Source organism: Pygoscelis adeliae, unplaced genomic scaffold (genome assembly GCF_000699105.1).
Source record: "Pygoscelis adeliae isolate BGI_AS28 unplaced genomic scaffold, ASM69910v1 Scaffold121, whole genome shotgun sequence".
NCBI lineage: Eukaryota > Metazoa > Chordata > Aves > Sphenisciformes > Spheniscidae > Pygoscelis > Pygoscelis adeliae.
The window spans coordinates 8488293-8506532 of NW_008824359.1; the positions used below are offsets into that span (position 1 = coordinate 8488293).

The 18240-nt window shown below is 38.4% G+C and overlaps 1 protein-coding gene across 1 annotated transcript in view; it reads left to right on the forward strand.

Annotated features, from left to right (window-relative positions):
* KIF13B (kinesin family member 13B) overlaps positions 1–18240 on the forward strand; it is a 141233-nt gene that overhangs the window by 63902 nt on the left and 59091 nt on the right. The window contains exons 5-13 of the mRNA XM_009319762.1: positions 458–518; positions 2236–2328; positions 2984–3164; positions 3570–3657; positions 5040–5174; positions 7200–7312; positions 7753–7864; positions 12575–12787; positions 15732–15842. Coding sequence (XP_009318037.1) covers positions 458–518; positions 2236–2328; positions 2984–3164; positions 3570–3657; positions 5040–5174; positions 7200–7312; positions 7753–7864; positions 12575–12787; positions 15732–15842 — 1107 coding nt within the window. The remainder of the gene's footprint in view (positions 1–457; positions 519–2235; positions 2329–2983; positions 3165–3569; positions 3658–5039; positions 5175–7199; positions 7313–7752; positions 7865–12574; positions 12788–15731; positions 15843–18240) is intronic.

Here is an 18240-nt window from a genome sequence, read left to right on the forward strand (position 1 = left end):
AAGGCATGTTTTTAATTTATGCAGGCAAGAGACACTGGGAGATGGTAGGCAGAAACAGCCAGGGGACATCTGTCAGTTTACAAAATAGAAAGTCTTGTGAAAAATGAATTGCAAGGATGGGTTTAAAGGGAGATAAGGAGAGCTCCTTGACATCCACTCGGTCGCCCCGTGGAGAGCTTTTGGAGAGCATGGAATAGGATTCACGCAGTAGAAAGGAAGAAAGAAAAAGAAGGAACAAATAAAAGCAAGGAACAGGCTTGCATATAGGAAGATGCGGCGTTTGTTTAGGCTTCAAACTCATAGAACATAAGTAATTCTGTGGGAACGTGCATTATGTTCAGAATGGCCCCGAGGAGCGTGATGTTAGCCAACATAATACAGCGCTGTCAAAATTTGGATAATGTGTTTGATTTGGCAACAGTTTTTATAAGGTGGCCTCCTGGTTATTTTCCTACAGGTGTTTGCTTATGATCACTGCTTTTGGTCTATGGATGAATCTGTCAAAGAAAAATACGCAGGTAATATTTATTGTGGCTTTGTGCTTGTTGTCTCCAAGTGTGAATGATCTAATTAAAATACAGTATTTGCTCCAGGGCACAGACCATATGGCACGAAGCGCCTTCCCCTATACAACTGCCTGTTGTCAAAAGAAAAAGGAAAATCTTCAGTCATTCCTGTTTCCCTTCTGTAAAGATGATGATAGCAATAGGCATTGCTACCTGTTTGCAGTGTAGGAAATTGAGAAATCCATCACAATAATGGGTTACTCACGTTTACATCTTTATCTAAAATGCAGTTCCAAGTCCATCATTTTAAAAGCATCAAATCCGCTTCTTGTCAGGATTGGAGGAACATTACTATATGTAATTTCATGTTTCACAGCGCTGATGGGAGTTTGGCATCATATTAGAACTTAATAATGGAGTATTAAAAAAAGCCTAATTTAATATGGGGGTATGTGAATTCATACAGTCTGGTGAGAATGTGTAATGTATTAAAAATTTTCTGTGTGTTGTTATGACACATTTTGGCAAATAGCGATGGTAAAATATGAAATATATTTGGACTTAACCACTCTTGTAATCTATTCCTTTCATACTTGTTATCTCTTAAAATTGGGAATCAGTTAAGCTTGTTTACATTTCTTTTTCAAAAAATCACAAAAAAAATCATATGCTTTTAGGTTTTAATTTCTCTAACAAATAACTAATGAATAGTAATTTAGTGAGGAATTGAGAAAACCGTGACGCTTTCAGCCATACAAATTACATAGGAAGGTGAATTTTTTGTTTCTCAAACTAACGGAGGCACCTGCATCACTTACATTATGGTCTGTTATACACTGGAAGTGTTTGGTCCAAAACCATTCCACTGTGCTTAGCTAGGCACCGCTATTAGTAATTTTGATGGGGAATTTTGCATGCATAAAATTCTGAGTGGACTTGGATGTAAAGATACGGACTTCAGTCATGAGAGAAAGGAAGAGCTTTCAGGAACATTAACACATTTGAGAGGACTTTTCAGTCCATAAAGTTCTGCCATGTCTTGTTCAGACTTCATAGCAGACTTCCTCTGCTTGTAAAAGAAATTCTGAAAATAGAGGTTTTGTTTAAATAGATAATACCCAAATATATTAAGCATTTCTTCCTCTGCTTGGAAAAGGAGTCAAAAAGCTGTTCCTACAGATTTAGTTCAATTATAGAAGAAGTGATATACCCTGTATTTTGCTAATACATGTCTTGTACTGTAATATCTCCACATAGTTGTGATTCCTTCTCTGCAAAAATCTCATGGTATTACTTAATACCTTGTACATATACAGTAAAATTATCTAGTGCCCTGGATTAAAATCAAATGGCAGTTATTAAAATGAGTGTATTTTGATGTGGTGTCATTCACCGGCGGATGAAATTCTGCAGCTGGTGGTAGATTTTCTGCTGATAAAACTTCTGAGTATGAACATTGATAGGATGTTGTTTTAAGCGCATACAGGTATATGCATGATAATCACAGCTTCCGATTTTTACGGTAGCATAAATCTGGAGCACGTCTACTGGATGATGGTCTTGCTCTTGTAGAGGGAGCAAATACTGAATGCTAAATACGTTATTTGGGCAACAACAGCAGGAAAACACTAACTGTTTGCTTTTACGTAATTATTGAAGGATCCAAATCAAGGGGCGGGGGGAATCTGTTGCTTTGTTACTATGTTAGCTTGTGTGTTTTATTTCTTAGGTCAAGATGTTGTTTTCAAGTGCCTTGGAGAGAATATTCTTCAGAATGCCTTTGAAGGCTATAATGCTTGCATCTTTGCCTATGGGCAAACTGGTAAGTCCCTTCCGGACGTAAGCAAAAAATATTGTTGACGCAAAAGGTGTTACGTTCTGACCGGAGACTCTTTTCACGGCTGTTGTGACCTTGTTTCAGGAGAAATGCCTTGTAACGTAGATAAGAAATGTTTTTCTCTTTTGTAACGCTAGATATGAGGTGGACAGGATGAGAAATAGGATTTTGTCTGTTGCTGCTGGCTACCCTTATTTCTCACACTTTAGATTATAATCTTTGGCATGATCGTGATCATCCTTGAGTTCAGTGCATCACTCATATTTTCTACATCTGTAGTTGGAATAATCCTAATCATCATTTAAAATGTAATATACAAAAATGAGTATGCTTGTGCACCTCATTTTTCTCATTGTGCACATATGTGGGTGTTAGTGGATTGTCATCTATAGTAAGAGTGTACCTACCTGAAAAAGTCCTCTCTGTCAGTTTGAACTAAACTTCTTGTTTTGCTTTTCCTTTTAATTAAATGGTCTTTAGCGAAATGGTGTTTTGGTTGCTTGAAAATAGAAAACCGCACAAATATCTGTCACTGAAATGCAAATTATTTTTTTTTACCTCTTCTCTCTATTTCCTTTCCATGTTCCGCACAGCAAGAAACTTTGTTGCATGTACACTAATCATAGATTCAATCACACAGGATCTGGAAAATCATACACAATGATGGGTACTGCTGACCAGCCTGGATTAATCCCTAGACTTTGCAGTGGACTCTTTGAAAGAGCACAGAAAGAGGAGAATGAAGAGCAGAGTTTCAAAGTGGAAGTATCCTACATGGAGATATACAACGAGAAAGTCAGAGATCTTCTTGACCCAAAAGGGTAAGTAATTTGTGTGTCAGCAGCACTGTACTATCTTGTCACGCACTTCCTTTCCATAACCAGCTTGCCTTAATGGATCCCATCTGAGGCATTTGCATAGGATGGCTTTCACTTCTTCCTGATCTCGGTGTCCTTTCATTTTAAATCAAAATAAAGTAGTAAGACTACAAGCTTGGAGTAAACTCACCCTAATGCTAGCTTTTATGAAGTGACAAAAATGTCTGTGTCGGCATTTTACATGTAGACGTAAGGCTTTTTCGTTTGCATTATGGTCTTTGTTCTGTGCTTTTTTTATGGTATTTGTAAGACCATCATGTTTGAGATCTGTCAGTGAGAAATTGACTTTCTGTAAATGTTGTCTTAAGTCAGTCATGTGCTTATAAATAACTTTTTTTTTCCAACCAGAAGCCGTCAGTCATTAAAAGTTAGAGAACACAGTGTTTATGGTCCTTACGTAGATGGCCTATCCAAACTAGCTGTTGCTAGCTACAAGGTAAGGATCAATTTTATGAAAGGCTTGTGTTGACATCCTGAACACTAGAGTACTGTCCCTTAAGCAGGACAGAATTGTTAAGCTACTCCTAATTGCCATGGCAGTAACATGGATTTTGGAGCAAGAGAGCTGTAGGGTTGTTGTATTGTGATCACCGAGGAGAACAGAATTAAGACCAGAAACTCATCTTCATCCTGTACTATTCAATAATTCTGGAAGTAATTCAACTGTTTAATGAAACAGCTTTCCTCCCAAACTTAAGACGAGTGTACGCTGTATCCATGAGAAAGCATTCTGTGATTAATTACAGAACCAGGATTTAGCAGAGACGGGCTTTCAGTACCACATTTTGTCACTTTTTGGCTGTCATGCTATTGCCTAGTAATTTCACTTACCAGTAGCACATGGGCACACTGGAATAATAAACTAATGGTTGTTTACAAGGCAAACACTTGAGAACATTGCATGAAACTTGCTTGCTGGATAGTAAATGTTTATATACGCGTTCACAAAATGCCCTAATTTGTAAGAAGCATTAATGTACTGTGGGAAGAATGAGTGAATATGGGATGGAATTCTGTCATCTTAAGCAAAACATGAAAATGGTGCAGTCCTTCCTATTGCAGTCTCTCCAAGTATTCATCTACGTCTCTTTGGTGGTTTCTGTTAAGACAAGACACATTGCATGCTTTTCCTTTACACGTTGCCAGCAGCTTTGTGTAATACAGCATAGAGTCAAAGTGGTCTGTGGTGTTCTTTTGTTTGATTGTTTTGGGGGTTTGTTTTAGCACCATCCATCAAGAGATGCTTGACATCCATAAAAGTTAAGCCCAAGACTCTAACTTTTTAACTATTTTACATGGTTGCTGTAAAACACTTAAGCAAGGGAGCTGCGTATTGCTCAAGTATCACAACTTAACATACCAGAGGACTTTATAAGCTCTTATATGTAGGAAGAATATAATGACCCGTTCAGTGTGGTTCTGTTTTATAAAACTTTGTGCCTTATGCCAGTATTACAGACTTCAAGAACCTGTGTTTGAGAACTAAGTCTAAAATGTTATAGCGTTCAAACATGAATTGCTGTCTCCTACCTTTTTTTTTTTCTTTTGAGTATTGCTATGTGCAGCCAGGTCCATTATTTTTGTTGATAATTTAATATCTAGGTAGAGGTAATGGATGAATATGCATGTCACAGCATTGTGTAATTTCTAGTCTTTAAAGGGGAGATCACAATATTTTTTTCTCACACTTTATGAATAAACAGTGGGAAACTTAGTGGGAAAATACTTGCTGTATTTTACCAAAATGAGATTGTTTCGGTAGATAATTGGAAAGAATGTTAATGCAGATATGCTTATGGCTGTGAAAATTATATCTAGGACATTGAGTCCTTGATGTCCGAGGGCAACAAATCTCGAACAGTGGCTGCAACCAACATGAATGAGGAGAGCAGTCGGTCCCATGCAGTCTTCAAGATTATCCTCACCCACACACTCTATGATGTACAATCAGGGGTAGGTAAAACAAGTTACAAGGTCGAAATGTTAAGCTTGGATGTGTGTCTCTTGCTTCAATGTATTTCACAGACTCTTAGAAATGTTGGTTGGAAGGGACCTCAGGAGGTCATTTGCTACAGTCTCCTGCCCTTGTGCGCTGCTAGCACTGGATCAGGTTAGCTATGGCTTTGTAATGCTCAGGTGCTTGTGCCCCAACGTAGGGAAATCAATTTTAATAGGTTTGTAAGTGGAAATGTGTTTTTTGAAATGGAAAGCAAAAATGCAAGCCCCAAGTTGCAGCAGACCTGCTGGAGGGTGCAGGAAGGATCTTCTCCTAATCCTAGAAACTAAACTAAAGAAACACGTCGTTTTAAGCAACTGTGTGTAGTACAGACTTGGAGCAGAAACTAAAGATAAAATGTGTAGATGAAAAATAGAACAACACCTGAGTATACATCTGGTAATCTCCTTCAAGGAGTTATTTCATGCAAATGTGTATAAATTATGAACTTCATAAACAGAAACACTCGTTTCACAAATTTTGCATTGTAGGACATTAATATTTTTATGTATATGTATTAAATATCTAAAAGACATTTGAATGTGGAAGTACTTTTCTTTACATTTCCTTATATGTAAGTATTCCTTGGAGGGGGGTATGAAATACTAAATATTATTTAATCCCTCACAAAAAATGGTGATAAACTAAAATTGAAATAGATCTCTTATACCAAAACTCTTTAAACTTTGTTGATAGATTCTGTGCTTGGGCAATTCTTTAATGTCTTCAAAGCCTTGGAGAAATTTTGAGTGTCCATGAAGCAAATCTAAGGCATGTATGTGCCTAAATATTGAATACAATGTAAAGCATAATGAGCATTTGGATTTTTTTTTCCTCCTCATTTCTCAGTCTCCACCAATCTTATCCAAACGATTTTCTTTGTTCTTTATTTGTGGTTTGTTTTTTTTCCCTTTGCACTTCAAATCAGCAGTCATACTATGCTAAACTCCTTGATTTGCCATAGTTTGTCATTCCGTTTTTGCTGTGGCTGTACTGCATACTTATCATACATATTTTTTGTGTGGTCGTGGTCAGCCTGGATGCAAGGTGATAGTTCTGCTTGTCTGTCTTTTCTGCATCTTCCAGTGACCACTGTGTGAGTTTCTGGAACAGATTTCTCTGTTTTCCCATCTGCTGGTCCTTTCAGTCCTGGAAATGACACGTTTCAGTATGGCCTGATGATCACACTATATTTTGAGAGGCTTAGAGTAACATTTTTGAAAGCATATGGATTGTAATTATCCTGTTCATTTAGGGGAACGTAGTACTTTGCAACTGTGATACTGAGATGTTAAAGTTGTAGATGCTGCAGAAGAGCATGATGTGAGCAAACTGTTCCCAAAGTCAGTTAGCTCTTCAACTTCAAATTGACATATGAAATTTATGGAGTGTTTCAGAATGCCATTTTGGGTCAAATTAAATAAAAGGATTTGTAACAAAATCTGTGTTACAGGTTTAAATACTCACATAGTGTGGGTTGGTTTCTAGGAGGCTGCTAAGGATATAGGAGACTTAGCAGTTGTAATAATTTTCATAAATTATAACATGCTTCTTGTCATGTTCATTCTTACTCTCTGAAAAACAGACAAGAAACTTGGTATAAAATCTGAGATTTTTGGGAGACTGTTTTCAGGATGGGATTGTAGACCCCATGTCTTCGTTACTCGTGGGCCTGTATTACCTCTGCATTTTTCTTGGTTTAACATTTTACTAATGTGCCCTGTGTTCCTCTCCTCTGGAGATTTCTGAGATGTCTTGAAGATATTAGTGTATCTGACTTAATTTCAAATCCTCCTATTGCTTCCGAAGCAGCAGCGAGTAAGTTAACACAGAATGCTGTTCAAGTCCAGTGACTTTCAAAGGTGTTGGAACAGCTGCAGAGGGTCTACACCAAGAAATGAAGCCTGATTCTTGTTTGAAAATCCATCAGACTGTGTAACTTGAGCGAACTAACAGTAGCTGTTCTCTGGTTCCTTCTGCAGACGTCAGGTGAGAAGGTGGGCAAGCTCAGTCTGGTGGACTTAGCCGGCAGTGAAAGGGCAACTAAGACTGGTGCTGCAGGAGACAGGCTGAAAGAAGGAAGCAACATTAACAAGTAAGACTCTGATTATTTCTTTTCCTTTTTTCATCAGTACAGTCATGACTGTTCGATACAGCATACTTGTAAAATAGGGTAAAGTCAAAACAAGCTCTTGTAGCCAGTTTTCTTCTTCCCTTCTCTCTACTTCTCTTTCTGACACACAATACTCTTAGATGTTTGAATGAGATCTCTGCCTACTTAAAATGATTGGCATTTTTCATTCTGTACTTGTGTTCCTGCAACTACCACATAACTGCATTGTGAAGACATGATTATTAAGGCTGAAAAAGTACACTGAAAACAAGGAGTAGAGCTTCTGTGGGAGAAGAATGATCAAAACTGTACTGGGAACTTTTTCCTTGGGACTCATTTTTGGAGAGAAAGTGACTGTCTAAATATGCATTTGACTTATGAATATTTACACTTCTTAATGAATGCTTGTGTTCTCTGTGCAGATCCCTCACAACTCTCGGGCTAGTTATTTCTGCCCTGGCAGATCAGGCTGCTGGCAAGAACAAGAACAAATTTGTTCCTTATCGTGATTCTGTGCTCACTTGGTTACTTAAAGTAAGTACTCTGATCTTGTTTTTTTAAAGAGAAATAAAAGAGAGGAAAGGGGGAGAAGTGTCCCATTCAATGAAATAAAACACTGTTCTTTTGCCTCAATTTCTGGTTTTAACCATAATTGTCTTTGGAAAATTAGCTGGATGTAAGCCATTAGTATCTCTACAGGCTAAATATGTCCCCTGTCTTCTGCTGACCTGTAATGGCCTAAAGAATAAGGAACTTTATGGGGGGGGGGAGGGGGGGAAGGCATTATCTTTTATGGGTCAGTTTACATACAGCTTCACACACAACCTTGGGGCTAATTTAATTTGGGCTATTGCCACACGCAACTGAATTTTACATACTGGCATGGTTAGCTTTGAAGATTTTGATTAAGACTATTACCTTTTCCTAATTGTCTAATATATTTGTTAATATAATCTACTTTTGTCAGCAGAGTATAATTGCAGAGCATTATCCCAGTTACAGTCTGAGGAACAGGTCAGAAGACTTTGTACATCATATTCATGTGAAACGAGCAGTTAAATCATTTTCTGTACTGCATAGGACTCTCTTTGGTATTATTTTTTGGGGAAAAAAGAGCGTATCATGATGGCACTTGGATGAAGATCTGTAAGGTCTAAATGAAAAAACAAATTGTTAAATATGGGGTTTATGTATATCAAATCAAAAGGCAAGCTTTTGGTTCTTCTCACTTCCTAGATACAGTGGCCGTAAAGCATGGTAGCCTGATGACAAAAAATCTTGGGAGTGCAAGTTTGATTTTTAGGTATAGTCGTCATCTGGACTTCTCCCGCCCTCTGAATGAGTGGCAAGCACAAATGTAGCTACTTCTATCTGTAAAAAGCTTGCCTGCTAGTAAAGGTGGCTTGTCTTTCTTTTTTTTATCTTGCCTGGTACGGCTTGAGTGGTCTTGGCTGACTTGGATTTTGAAGGATTATTGAATTAGATGTCATATATAGGTGACTTCAGTTTCATTTTTGTAAGCTGTCATTCTGTTAAAATTTTCCTCTTTCATCATTTGATTGCCAGGATGTTTCATAACCACGTCTCATAGAGATACTAACTTACCAAGTTTCCTTTTTTCCCTTGTGCTCTGTTTTATTGTTATCAAGGAGCAACTAGTATTTGTTAGTAGAAAGGTATAATCTGGAAAGAAACTGGGTTTTGGCACCACCAGCCTTTTTTTGTCCTCTTACTTTTGTAGGTGCTCTGGCTAGATTTTGTTGTCTTGAACACTCTGCTTTGCTTCCCCACCCATTCTTAGCAATGTTTTTAGATGTTGTTTGAATTTGACACCCTTGTGATTTAACTGCACACGTGGAAAGGAAAAGAAAAAGTTACTGGCAGGTTATACGGAGGTGTGGAGTAAAAAAGATGTTTTCCTTAAGGAGATTTGAAAAAAAAGTTGACCTCAATGCTTACATAAAACAAAATCTCCAGTCATGTAACCCCTTGACACCGCAAGCCTTCATTTTTCTCAGCGCTGTCTTTTAATGAACCTTTTAGCATGACTACTGTGAAACGATTTCTCTCTTCTCCCCATTGTAAACATCACAGATACTGGACATCAAATATCACAGTCATGAGGGTTACATAAAAATCAGAACGGTATAACAGAAATAGCGTCTGTGCTTTCCTACAGTAAAATAAATCCTCATTTCGGTGTTCCTTGCGCTAAGACTTTTTTAGTGTTTAAATATGTTTTTGCCTCTATATGTTTACCTTGAGTTTTTGCTCTAATTAAACAAGTGCTTTTTGGCTCTCTGCAAAGATGGGAACAAAACCAGTGTGCAGCTTGCTTCAGTTTGCTCCAGTGGCGTGTGTGCTTGGGTTCCTGATGTGGCTGTAATAGTCTGAGCAAGCAGAGTGGAAACCTTCCTAACGAATTTCCAGCGTTGTTGTTAGAATTAGTTATGCTGTTCCATTTCTAAACACATCCAGCAAGCAGACTGAAATTCCTGTTTAGCACCTGTCTGATGCATTGTAGCTACGGTGACGATGGCCATACACAGCACATGCTTTAGCTCATAAATAGAAGCGCACTTTTGTTCTGCCTTCTTTCAAGCAAACCTTCTTTGTGTCTTTAACATCCAGCTATGTTAAGTGCAAACAAAAGGTTTGGGGCTTTTGGATTTTTTTACAAACAAGCTCATTGAAGAGAAGCTTTATTTTGAAAGGGGAAAATTTAAACATTTTTTTAATTAAAGATCAAAGGAGGGATTTATTCGTTTAAAGAGGTCTGTTTGTAGAAGCCATGAGATGGTGGGCTATCTTTCTTTCTAGCTTTCAGCTTCTCATTATGATGCCAAAGTGGAGTAAATGTGTTCTAACACCAGGAATATCTGACATACAGAGTCTCTCCACAAGTCTGAGAAATGATTGGAGTTCAGGAGATCTCAAGATCTAACACTTTGTCTTTAATTTTGTTGAGGATCTTTAGACGGAAGTACCAGGTGAAAAATACTATGGCAAGAGGAGGCTTGAAGAGTGGTGTCAGGTTATGTGTGGGAAGCAGAATAGCTTATCAACTCTTTAGCCTCTTGGTTTTTCTCTAATTCTATTGATACAAACATCTCATTTCCCCATTTTTTTTTCAGAAGCCCTGTATGTTTTACTGGTGGCTGCTTTTAAAAATATAATTATGAATCTTTACATTGTAAGTTCTTTTCACGGTAATCTTGGTGCTAGAGAAGACTGTGCTAGTTTAGTCTTAGAAATAACTAAATGTACTTATTTCCGCTCTGTCTCTCTCTCTATCACATGCAACCCCAGCCTTTCCAGGGTAATTTGCAGATGCCGTCTTCACTAATGAGAGGCTGGCTTAGTATTTGTCTACCTTTCTTGCTTAACGTTATAGAAACCAGTGAAATCAGCACAATGGTTTTATACGTAAAACTTTATCAGACAGTCTGCCATTGGGCTTGAATAGCCACAATACAAGAGGAACTTTACTCAACTTATAATGGATGTTTTGTGAATTACGGTGTATCACTGTAACAGTGTTCTCAGCTGCCTGTACAGCAGAGTTGCAATTCAAATAATGAATTAATCCTGTTTTAGAGCTAATTAGTGCAGCGAAGGAGGTTCCCAAAGTGCAAACTGTTAAGGTTTGATTTGGAAGCGGGGTACCTGGCCAGCTCCCTGATAAACGTCATCTTTTTATGCAGAACAGGGACTGCAGTTAGAGAGTGTCGTTCCTAATTTTTGAAAACCATTGAGGGATTGAAGAAAACTCCTGGCTTCTGTAGAGCCAGAAATCTCATCGAATGAGTCATGTGCTCTTGTTAGTCTTTTTAAAGTTTTCAGTAGATGCTTTGGAAAAACATTTGTGTGTTACAGAGTGGATCCTCCCAAGTCATGTATTTATTGGAGTAAACATCGGCTGCTCCTCAGATGAGGAAAAAAAGCTGTGCTGGTGTAGTCAGAAGGCTGTTACTTTCGATTGACTTCTCTATAAATACTCTCACCTGCAAGTGCTAACCATGCTGGTGTACCTCACTGTGCTGAACACTATACGAATGAAATTATATTCTCTGCGCAAAGAGCTAACAGCCCTTTTGCATGACCAGAGACAGCAGAGTGCTACCAATGCAGCAGCGAAGCAACGTCGGTCTGTGTGGTCAGCGCTTGTCTGACCACTGAAGCAGCCAGACTGCTGTCAAATTATTTTAGGCCTCATGCAGCTAAAAAGAGAGTCTTAAGGAAATACTTGAAGGGGCATTTTAATGATTGCTAGGGAAAGCTACGTGTGTGCTTTGTAATTGAAATGATTAGACGAGCAGCTAATGTAGTCAGATTGTTCTAATGGCAATGCCTGACCTAGATTTCATGGGTTATTGAAGATGAAAGTTAATAGCATGGTTCGTCTCAGAAAGGGATATTGGGTAAAAAAAAAAAAAAAAAAAATTGCTGCAAAACTTAAACCAGAATATTTTATCATTTAGACTGGCCAAAATTGTAAAACACAGTTTTGTGATCAATAAAAAGATTGAACGCTTCCTTCCTTCCCCCACTCCCCTGACACACTGCCTTGCAGGAATGTGGTTTCACGCCCTTCTTCTCTGTCAACCAAATTCCAAAAGGGTAATTTCTTACATAACTCGATTTAGATTTGTGAGCCGTGTAAGTAGGGGGAAGGGAAGGGCAGGGTCCCATTCCGAAATATTTATAAGGATAAATTCAACTATATTGTTTATGAGGAGACCTTTAAGTAATTTAAATTAAGTACTTACTGGAACCATCTCGCTTCCAGTCTTTAAAATAAGATATTCTGAACTCATCATGATCTTTTCTGAGCTCCTTCAATAGTATCTGAGAAGTCTAATGCTGAAGTGCTTATATTTCTGGTTTATAAACCAAAGCAGAAAACATGGAAGTAAACCTTTGAAGCTCTTACTAGGCATCATAAAGCCCCAAATAGGGACTGTTTTCATTCCTGTTTAAACTGAAACTGATTCTGAAAGCCAAGAATGACGTTTCCTGAATGTGCTTAAAAAAAAAAAAAAATACTATTGAAAATAACAACTTTCCTTGATTTACACAGCTTAAAATCTAATTTTGAACTGAGGAGCTCTGACAAAAATGTTTCTATTACTAGTTGCCTCCCACCTACTCCAAACCTTGGTTATTATGCACTGCCTAAGTTCAGTGACTGGCTAAAACCAAAGGAACCTTCTCTTTTAATTTATAACCTCTACCACTTTCCAGGATAGCCTTGGTGGTAACAGCAAGACTGCCATGGTAGCAACAGTAAGCCCGGCAGCAGACAACTATGATGAGACCCTTTCAACACTGAGGTATGCGGATCGGGCCAAGAACATTGTTAATCATGCCGTGGTGAACGAAGACCCCAACGCTCGCATTATTCGGGAGCTCCGTGAGGAGGTGGAGAAGCTGCGAGAACAGCTCACAAAAGCAGAGGTACAAAATTTAGTCTTGACTGGCCAGTAAGTACTGTAAACCCTGTTGTCAGGACTTTCTTACCTGGCTCTTGAAAATGCATGCCACAAAGAATTACTACATGGTATCTATGAGAAATCTCCTTTATATCACTTCTTTCCATTTTTCTGTACGTCAGTCTTGAAACACGGGTGATAACATGAGATACCAGGTTCTGTTTGAACACCTTGTTGAGCAACCTTGTTTTTATTGCGAGATACGGATCAAAAGCAAGAGGACGTGGAGGCAGGAATAGGGGTGGAGTCTTAAGATTGTGCAGTTTATGGGCAGAGCTTTGCCAGTGTATGTTAAGAATTCAATGTGGCTACATCCTGCGAGATGTGAATTCAGTTAAATAATGCTTGCTTGCTTACAAGCTTTAACTGTTCTAAATTGAATCTCTTACAGGTGCTAGACAATATTATGAATATCTGCATAGCTACCTCAATGAAACTGTGAAAGGAGCATGGTCTAAATGTTAGATGAAGGTCAAGGACTAGCATAATTTTGAGTTTTGTTCTCAAATGTGGAAAAGCAATGGTGATATAATCCGTCTGTTTTGCAATTCAGAAAAATTATGATTACAGTATTTGCCTCATGAGGTATGCAGGGAATGCTGGCTGTGACATTAGAAATGACTAGTGAATTCTGGACTGTTCTCATTTGAGCTGCCTAATATGCTAAGCATCCAATAAGTGTATATCAGTTTCTTTACGGTACCTCGTTAAATATCTAAAAATTCCTCTAAAATATGAACTACAGACTTAACAGTAGTCTGAGAAATGCAAGTACTCCCTATTTCTTTCATTTGTGAGCATTAATGCCAAAATAATGGCAGCCTTCCAAAGTAATGAAGTAGTGTTTCCTAAATATGAAGTAATAAATATTTCCTTTTCCAAGTATTACAATCCCACCCTAGTTGTCATCTCAGTGGCACTGACAAAGAGCATGGAAAAAACGGTGTAGTTGGCTATTAAGAGGCTACACAGTGAGGGTCAAAACCCACATTCATTATCTTGTCAGTTTATTACATTTGTAGCCCATCTAATTGTTCTTACAGAAATGTGCATAAATAACTTTAAGTGAAAAAAAGCATTGACCCATTCTGACAGTCAGGTTACATTTTCAAAGCTCGTTTCCAAATATAGAGGTTACCAAGTTGTGGTTTTGATTTATCCCCCCTCCCCCCCCCTTTTGGTGTCAGTATCCTGTTCTGCCTTGGCTGTTTAGGAGAAACCAGGACTTGACAGTTTACTTCCCCTCGCCCCCCCAGAAGGCGTTATCCTCTTTTCCCCTTTTCTTTTTAAATCCACACATGTTGATCTTTTCTAATCGGAATTAATATCACATGTTTTAATTTGTCTGTGCCGAGACCACCAGCTTGTCCTTCCTAAGCTGGGAATTTAAATTAACTGTTTTCAGCAGAGAAGCACACCTGCTGGTCTGGTGTGAATCTGGGCCCATATATCTGTTGTTTTTATAAGCCGTGTAGGTGTAGGGAGTGAAGAGAATTACCTAGCTCATTTTACAGTTGAAACGTGAAAATGTTGAGGAATTTTGCCCCAGGTCCAAATAAATAGACAAACAAGACTTAGACCTTGAGAGTAACTGGGCTTCATCTTCCTGTCCTGCTCTGTAGTGTCCAGCGCCTTTGCACTGATCATGTTTTATCGGTCACAGTAAATCTTTGTTCTGGAGATTGCATTGGCTTCACTTTCTTTCCTGGGTGGAATTCATGTTCCCTTTTACCCTGTATTTAGGTATTTGAGATATTCAACCAGAAAAAGACCACACGGGACACATCAGCTGACAGTTCCTAGACTGTTGTGTCTTGAGGCAGAGGAAACTCCTGTCTTAAAACAGGATTTTCCACTCCTGGCACTTGCTCCTTTTCTTGAACGAACTGCAGTGTAATGAGGCCACTCTGTTTGATTTGGATTCCTGTGAGGAGTTTTGGGTTTTGTGGTAAGGGAATATCTGATGGAGAATGATGCTTGCATTGTTTAATTGGCATTGCATAAATACCTACCAGCCAAAAACATTTTCTTCGTGTTAGCGGTAATGAAATAACAACGTAAGGAAGTCCACAGGCTTCCTGCTCAAGGTAGTACAGGAGGAATATGCCAGTACCGAGACTGAAGGAAGTAAATACGTGTAGTAAGAAAATGTTGATGTCCTTTCAGTTTTTGGAGTGTCTGATGGGTGGCGGCGGGGGTATCTTCTTATTCTCAAGTTAGTCCTTGGGTGGAACATGGGCCTTTGACTATTTCACAAAACAGAAATTAGAGCTGTGATGGATTAGCAAGAAAATTGAATTCCGGTGTCCAGAAGCACATCGTAAGGCTTCTTTTGATATCCGCTTTGTAAAATGCATATGTAGAGGTGGATAACCAGAACACCTCAGATGCCTTGATATTTGCTGTAGAAAGAAAAACTCACACCCATCAGGCCATATCAAATTGGACAATAAAAATATTTTGGTGGTGTGGCAGTTTAAGTGACTGAGATGCTAACCGCCATTTTGAAGGAAAGCAAGCTGACACAGTGGTGGCTAGCTGGATCAGCAGTATCTAAGAAACAAGATTGTTTTAGATACAAGTCGTTTGGGATACTCGTATTGGTGTAGAAATGAGATTAGTTTGCATTTGAATATCTTTGTGCAAATCTGCCAGTATCATGTAATTGGTTTGCATTGAAGTATATAAACTCCACTTTAGCATCTGTACTTGAAACTAATTAAATGAACTTTTTGATGAATTCTGCATTTATATGCAATATGTATTTTAAAAAACCCTTTACTTACTCATAAGTAAGCCTTGGAAAATGAGTCATGTTATGTTTCCTTTTTTCCCCATCGGTGTGACAGCGATGTGAAAAAAACAAAGCACAACAAGCTTTTTTGTTTTATTTGCTTTTATTTCTGCAGGCTATGAAATCACCAGAATTAAAAGAACGATTGGAGGAATCGGAAAAGTTGATTCAGGAAATGACTGTGACCTGGGAAGAAAAATTAAGAAAAACTGAGGAAATAGCACAGGTTTGCTGCTTTCTCTCCCCCCCTCCCGCCCCTTTTTTTTTAAAAATAGGTTTGTTTCCTTTGTCTGTCAGTTCATAGAGATTGTCTGAATCTCTCCCCACATTTATGGGTAGAGTAGGTCAAGCTTACTGCCCTTTTGAAAAGCTTCACTTAATTCCTGTGATAGCTGGGTGCCTCCTAGATTACTGTTCCAATGACAATAATAAATTGTCACTATATGCAAATGGAGAAGTTATTTAAAAAAATAATAATCCATGGATGAAAGGATTACAGGGATTTTGCATTCTTCAGACAGTAAAATTGTCGTCTGTGATGAAGGATGGAGTGTTGAGAGCGTTAAATACAAGGTTGTTATGTACAGAGTGCCTCAATACACAAGGCAAAGGGCATTCAGAATATTAAAAAATAGAACTGTTCAGGATCCCTGTGTGTTTTAATACCTCTTACACTGACATTCAGGGCCTCAGACCATAATTGAAGATGATGGTTACGTGGAAAGACTGTGCAGGTCATCACGATTATTGCATGACACTTCCAATTCTTACCACACAAATGCTGATGTATATATTTGCAGTAGGGAGCTTTTGAGGGGGAGGACTATTGGAAGGTGATGAATAGCATGTAATAAATCAGGAGAAAACGGAGCCTCTGATACAAAGCCCTCTTGTAGATGACACAATCAGAATAGACTGTGTTGACTTTAGTTTTAAAGATCCATTGTAAGAAGTGCTGCTTGTGACTACGAAGACTTCCTGGCTTTCAATGCAGATTCGTACCATGGATTTTCCTCCCTGTGTATAAGAGTGAAAAATAATAATACTACTACTAATAAATTTCTGCTCTCATCCTACACAACAGTTCCTAAGGCATAGAAACCCTGGGTGTGCAAGGAGGTTGAAAAACTGGAGTAATGGGCTCAACGCTACAGACTAAATCTGCCTTGACGTTTGCATATAGCTGCTTGCTTTAGCTCTCTTCCTCTTTGTCTCCAAACTCTCAGCGTGTTATGATGTTCCGGAGCTGGGAGTTTCATGAGCCTTGCAGCTGCAGAAAAAGTGGTTGTTTTTTTTTTTTTTTTCAGAGGAGGGATAAGGACTAGTGTTTGTGCAGTATAAGGCTGTTTCAGGGCCGCTTAGAAGTCGGTGGAAAGAACCTTCTGCCATCTTCAGTAGGCTTACGGAGGCCCAAGGTGAAAGGCATTTATACCATGGCTTGTCAAGTGATTTTATTTTTGGCCAGCATCCACCAACATCTGTCTGTCAAATTGTAGCAGGGTAGGCGAGTAGGATGGAGACATAATTGTAAATCTTTGAGGAAAGGATGATTCCTCATAAAGAAGGAGGGCCATCAAAGAGGCAGTTTGTAGAGATGGAACGGCAGTAAGGGTTCAAAGCCTTAAAGACTATGTGAGTGGGCAATTTTTCACATTTTCAGTGAGTATTTGACATACTTTTAGTATATTTTGAATGTTTAAGTTAATTAACGTTAGGTCTTGAGCAAAAGTTAACAGAAACTGGCTCATTTTCTTTAAGTTAAACGTATGAGATTTAGACTGTGGGCCAAGTCCTCCTTTGGGCAACACGTTTTTTATCTCTGTAGATAATGAGGAATTATGTGAACTTCAGAGCCTGGCACTGATGATCAGAAGAGAGATCTTTGACATCACACTGCAGTTTTTCCTCTGTTCTTTGTTTTGTTCTCTCTCTCTCACATGCACATGACTTTTCCTTACAAGGACGTTATGTTGGTTTTGTAAGTGTGTGGGGACACAAGGTAGAGAAAATCAAGAGGGAGTTGAGCTTGCTATTCTTAGCAATAATCTAATCAATAATTTTGATTAGACCTGGTACAACTCCAATGCTGAACACAGAATTATACTGAATAGTATGATATACTAAGTTTTTAAATACAAAGCAGAGTGGTAGGTAAAGGTCAGAACCTTAATAAATGTTCTGGCATTATTCCTATATAATGTCTGCTAAATATTTTTTTTGTTTTGTCTCAGCAGCACAGGGAAGGCCCTGCAGGTCTCTTGTATTTTTTTACTTACTTGTTTTACCCTCCCCTGTTTCTGCTTCCCCCTAGTAATTCTGTGAGAGGCCTCACATGTTTATTTTTTAAATTTTGTTTGCTGTTGTGGCTAATGAGTCTCATTTCAGTTTCTGTATGATCCTGGGAACAACTCTCAACATTTCTATCTCAATTTTTTTTTTGTTGAAGAATCTCTTTCTGTTCTTAAGTCAGAAATGTTTAATGTTCCTCTTTCACTGCTGTAGTCTTCACCCAAACACTTCCCTTTGAAAGATGTACATTTTTGCACAGTAATGCTTTGTTGTTGAATTGTATGAAGTCTATTGACAAGAAGAAAACACCATCCAAAATGCTACTATTCTTGTTC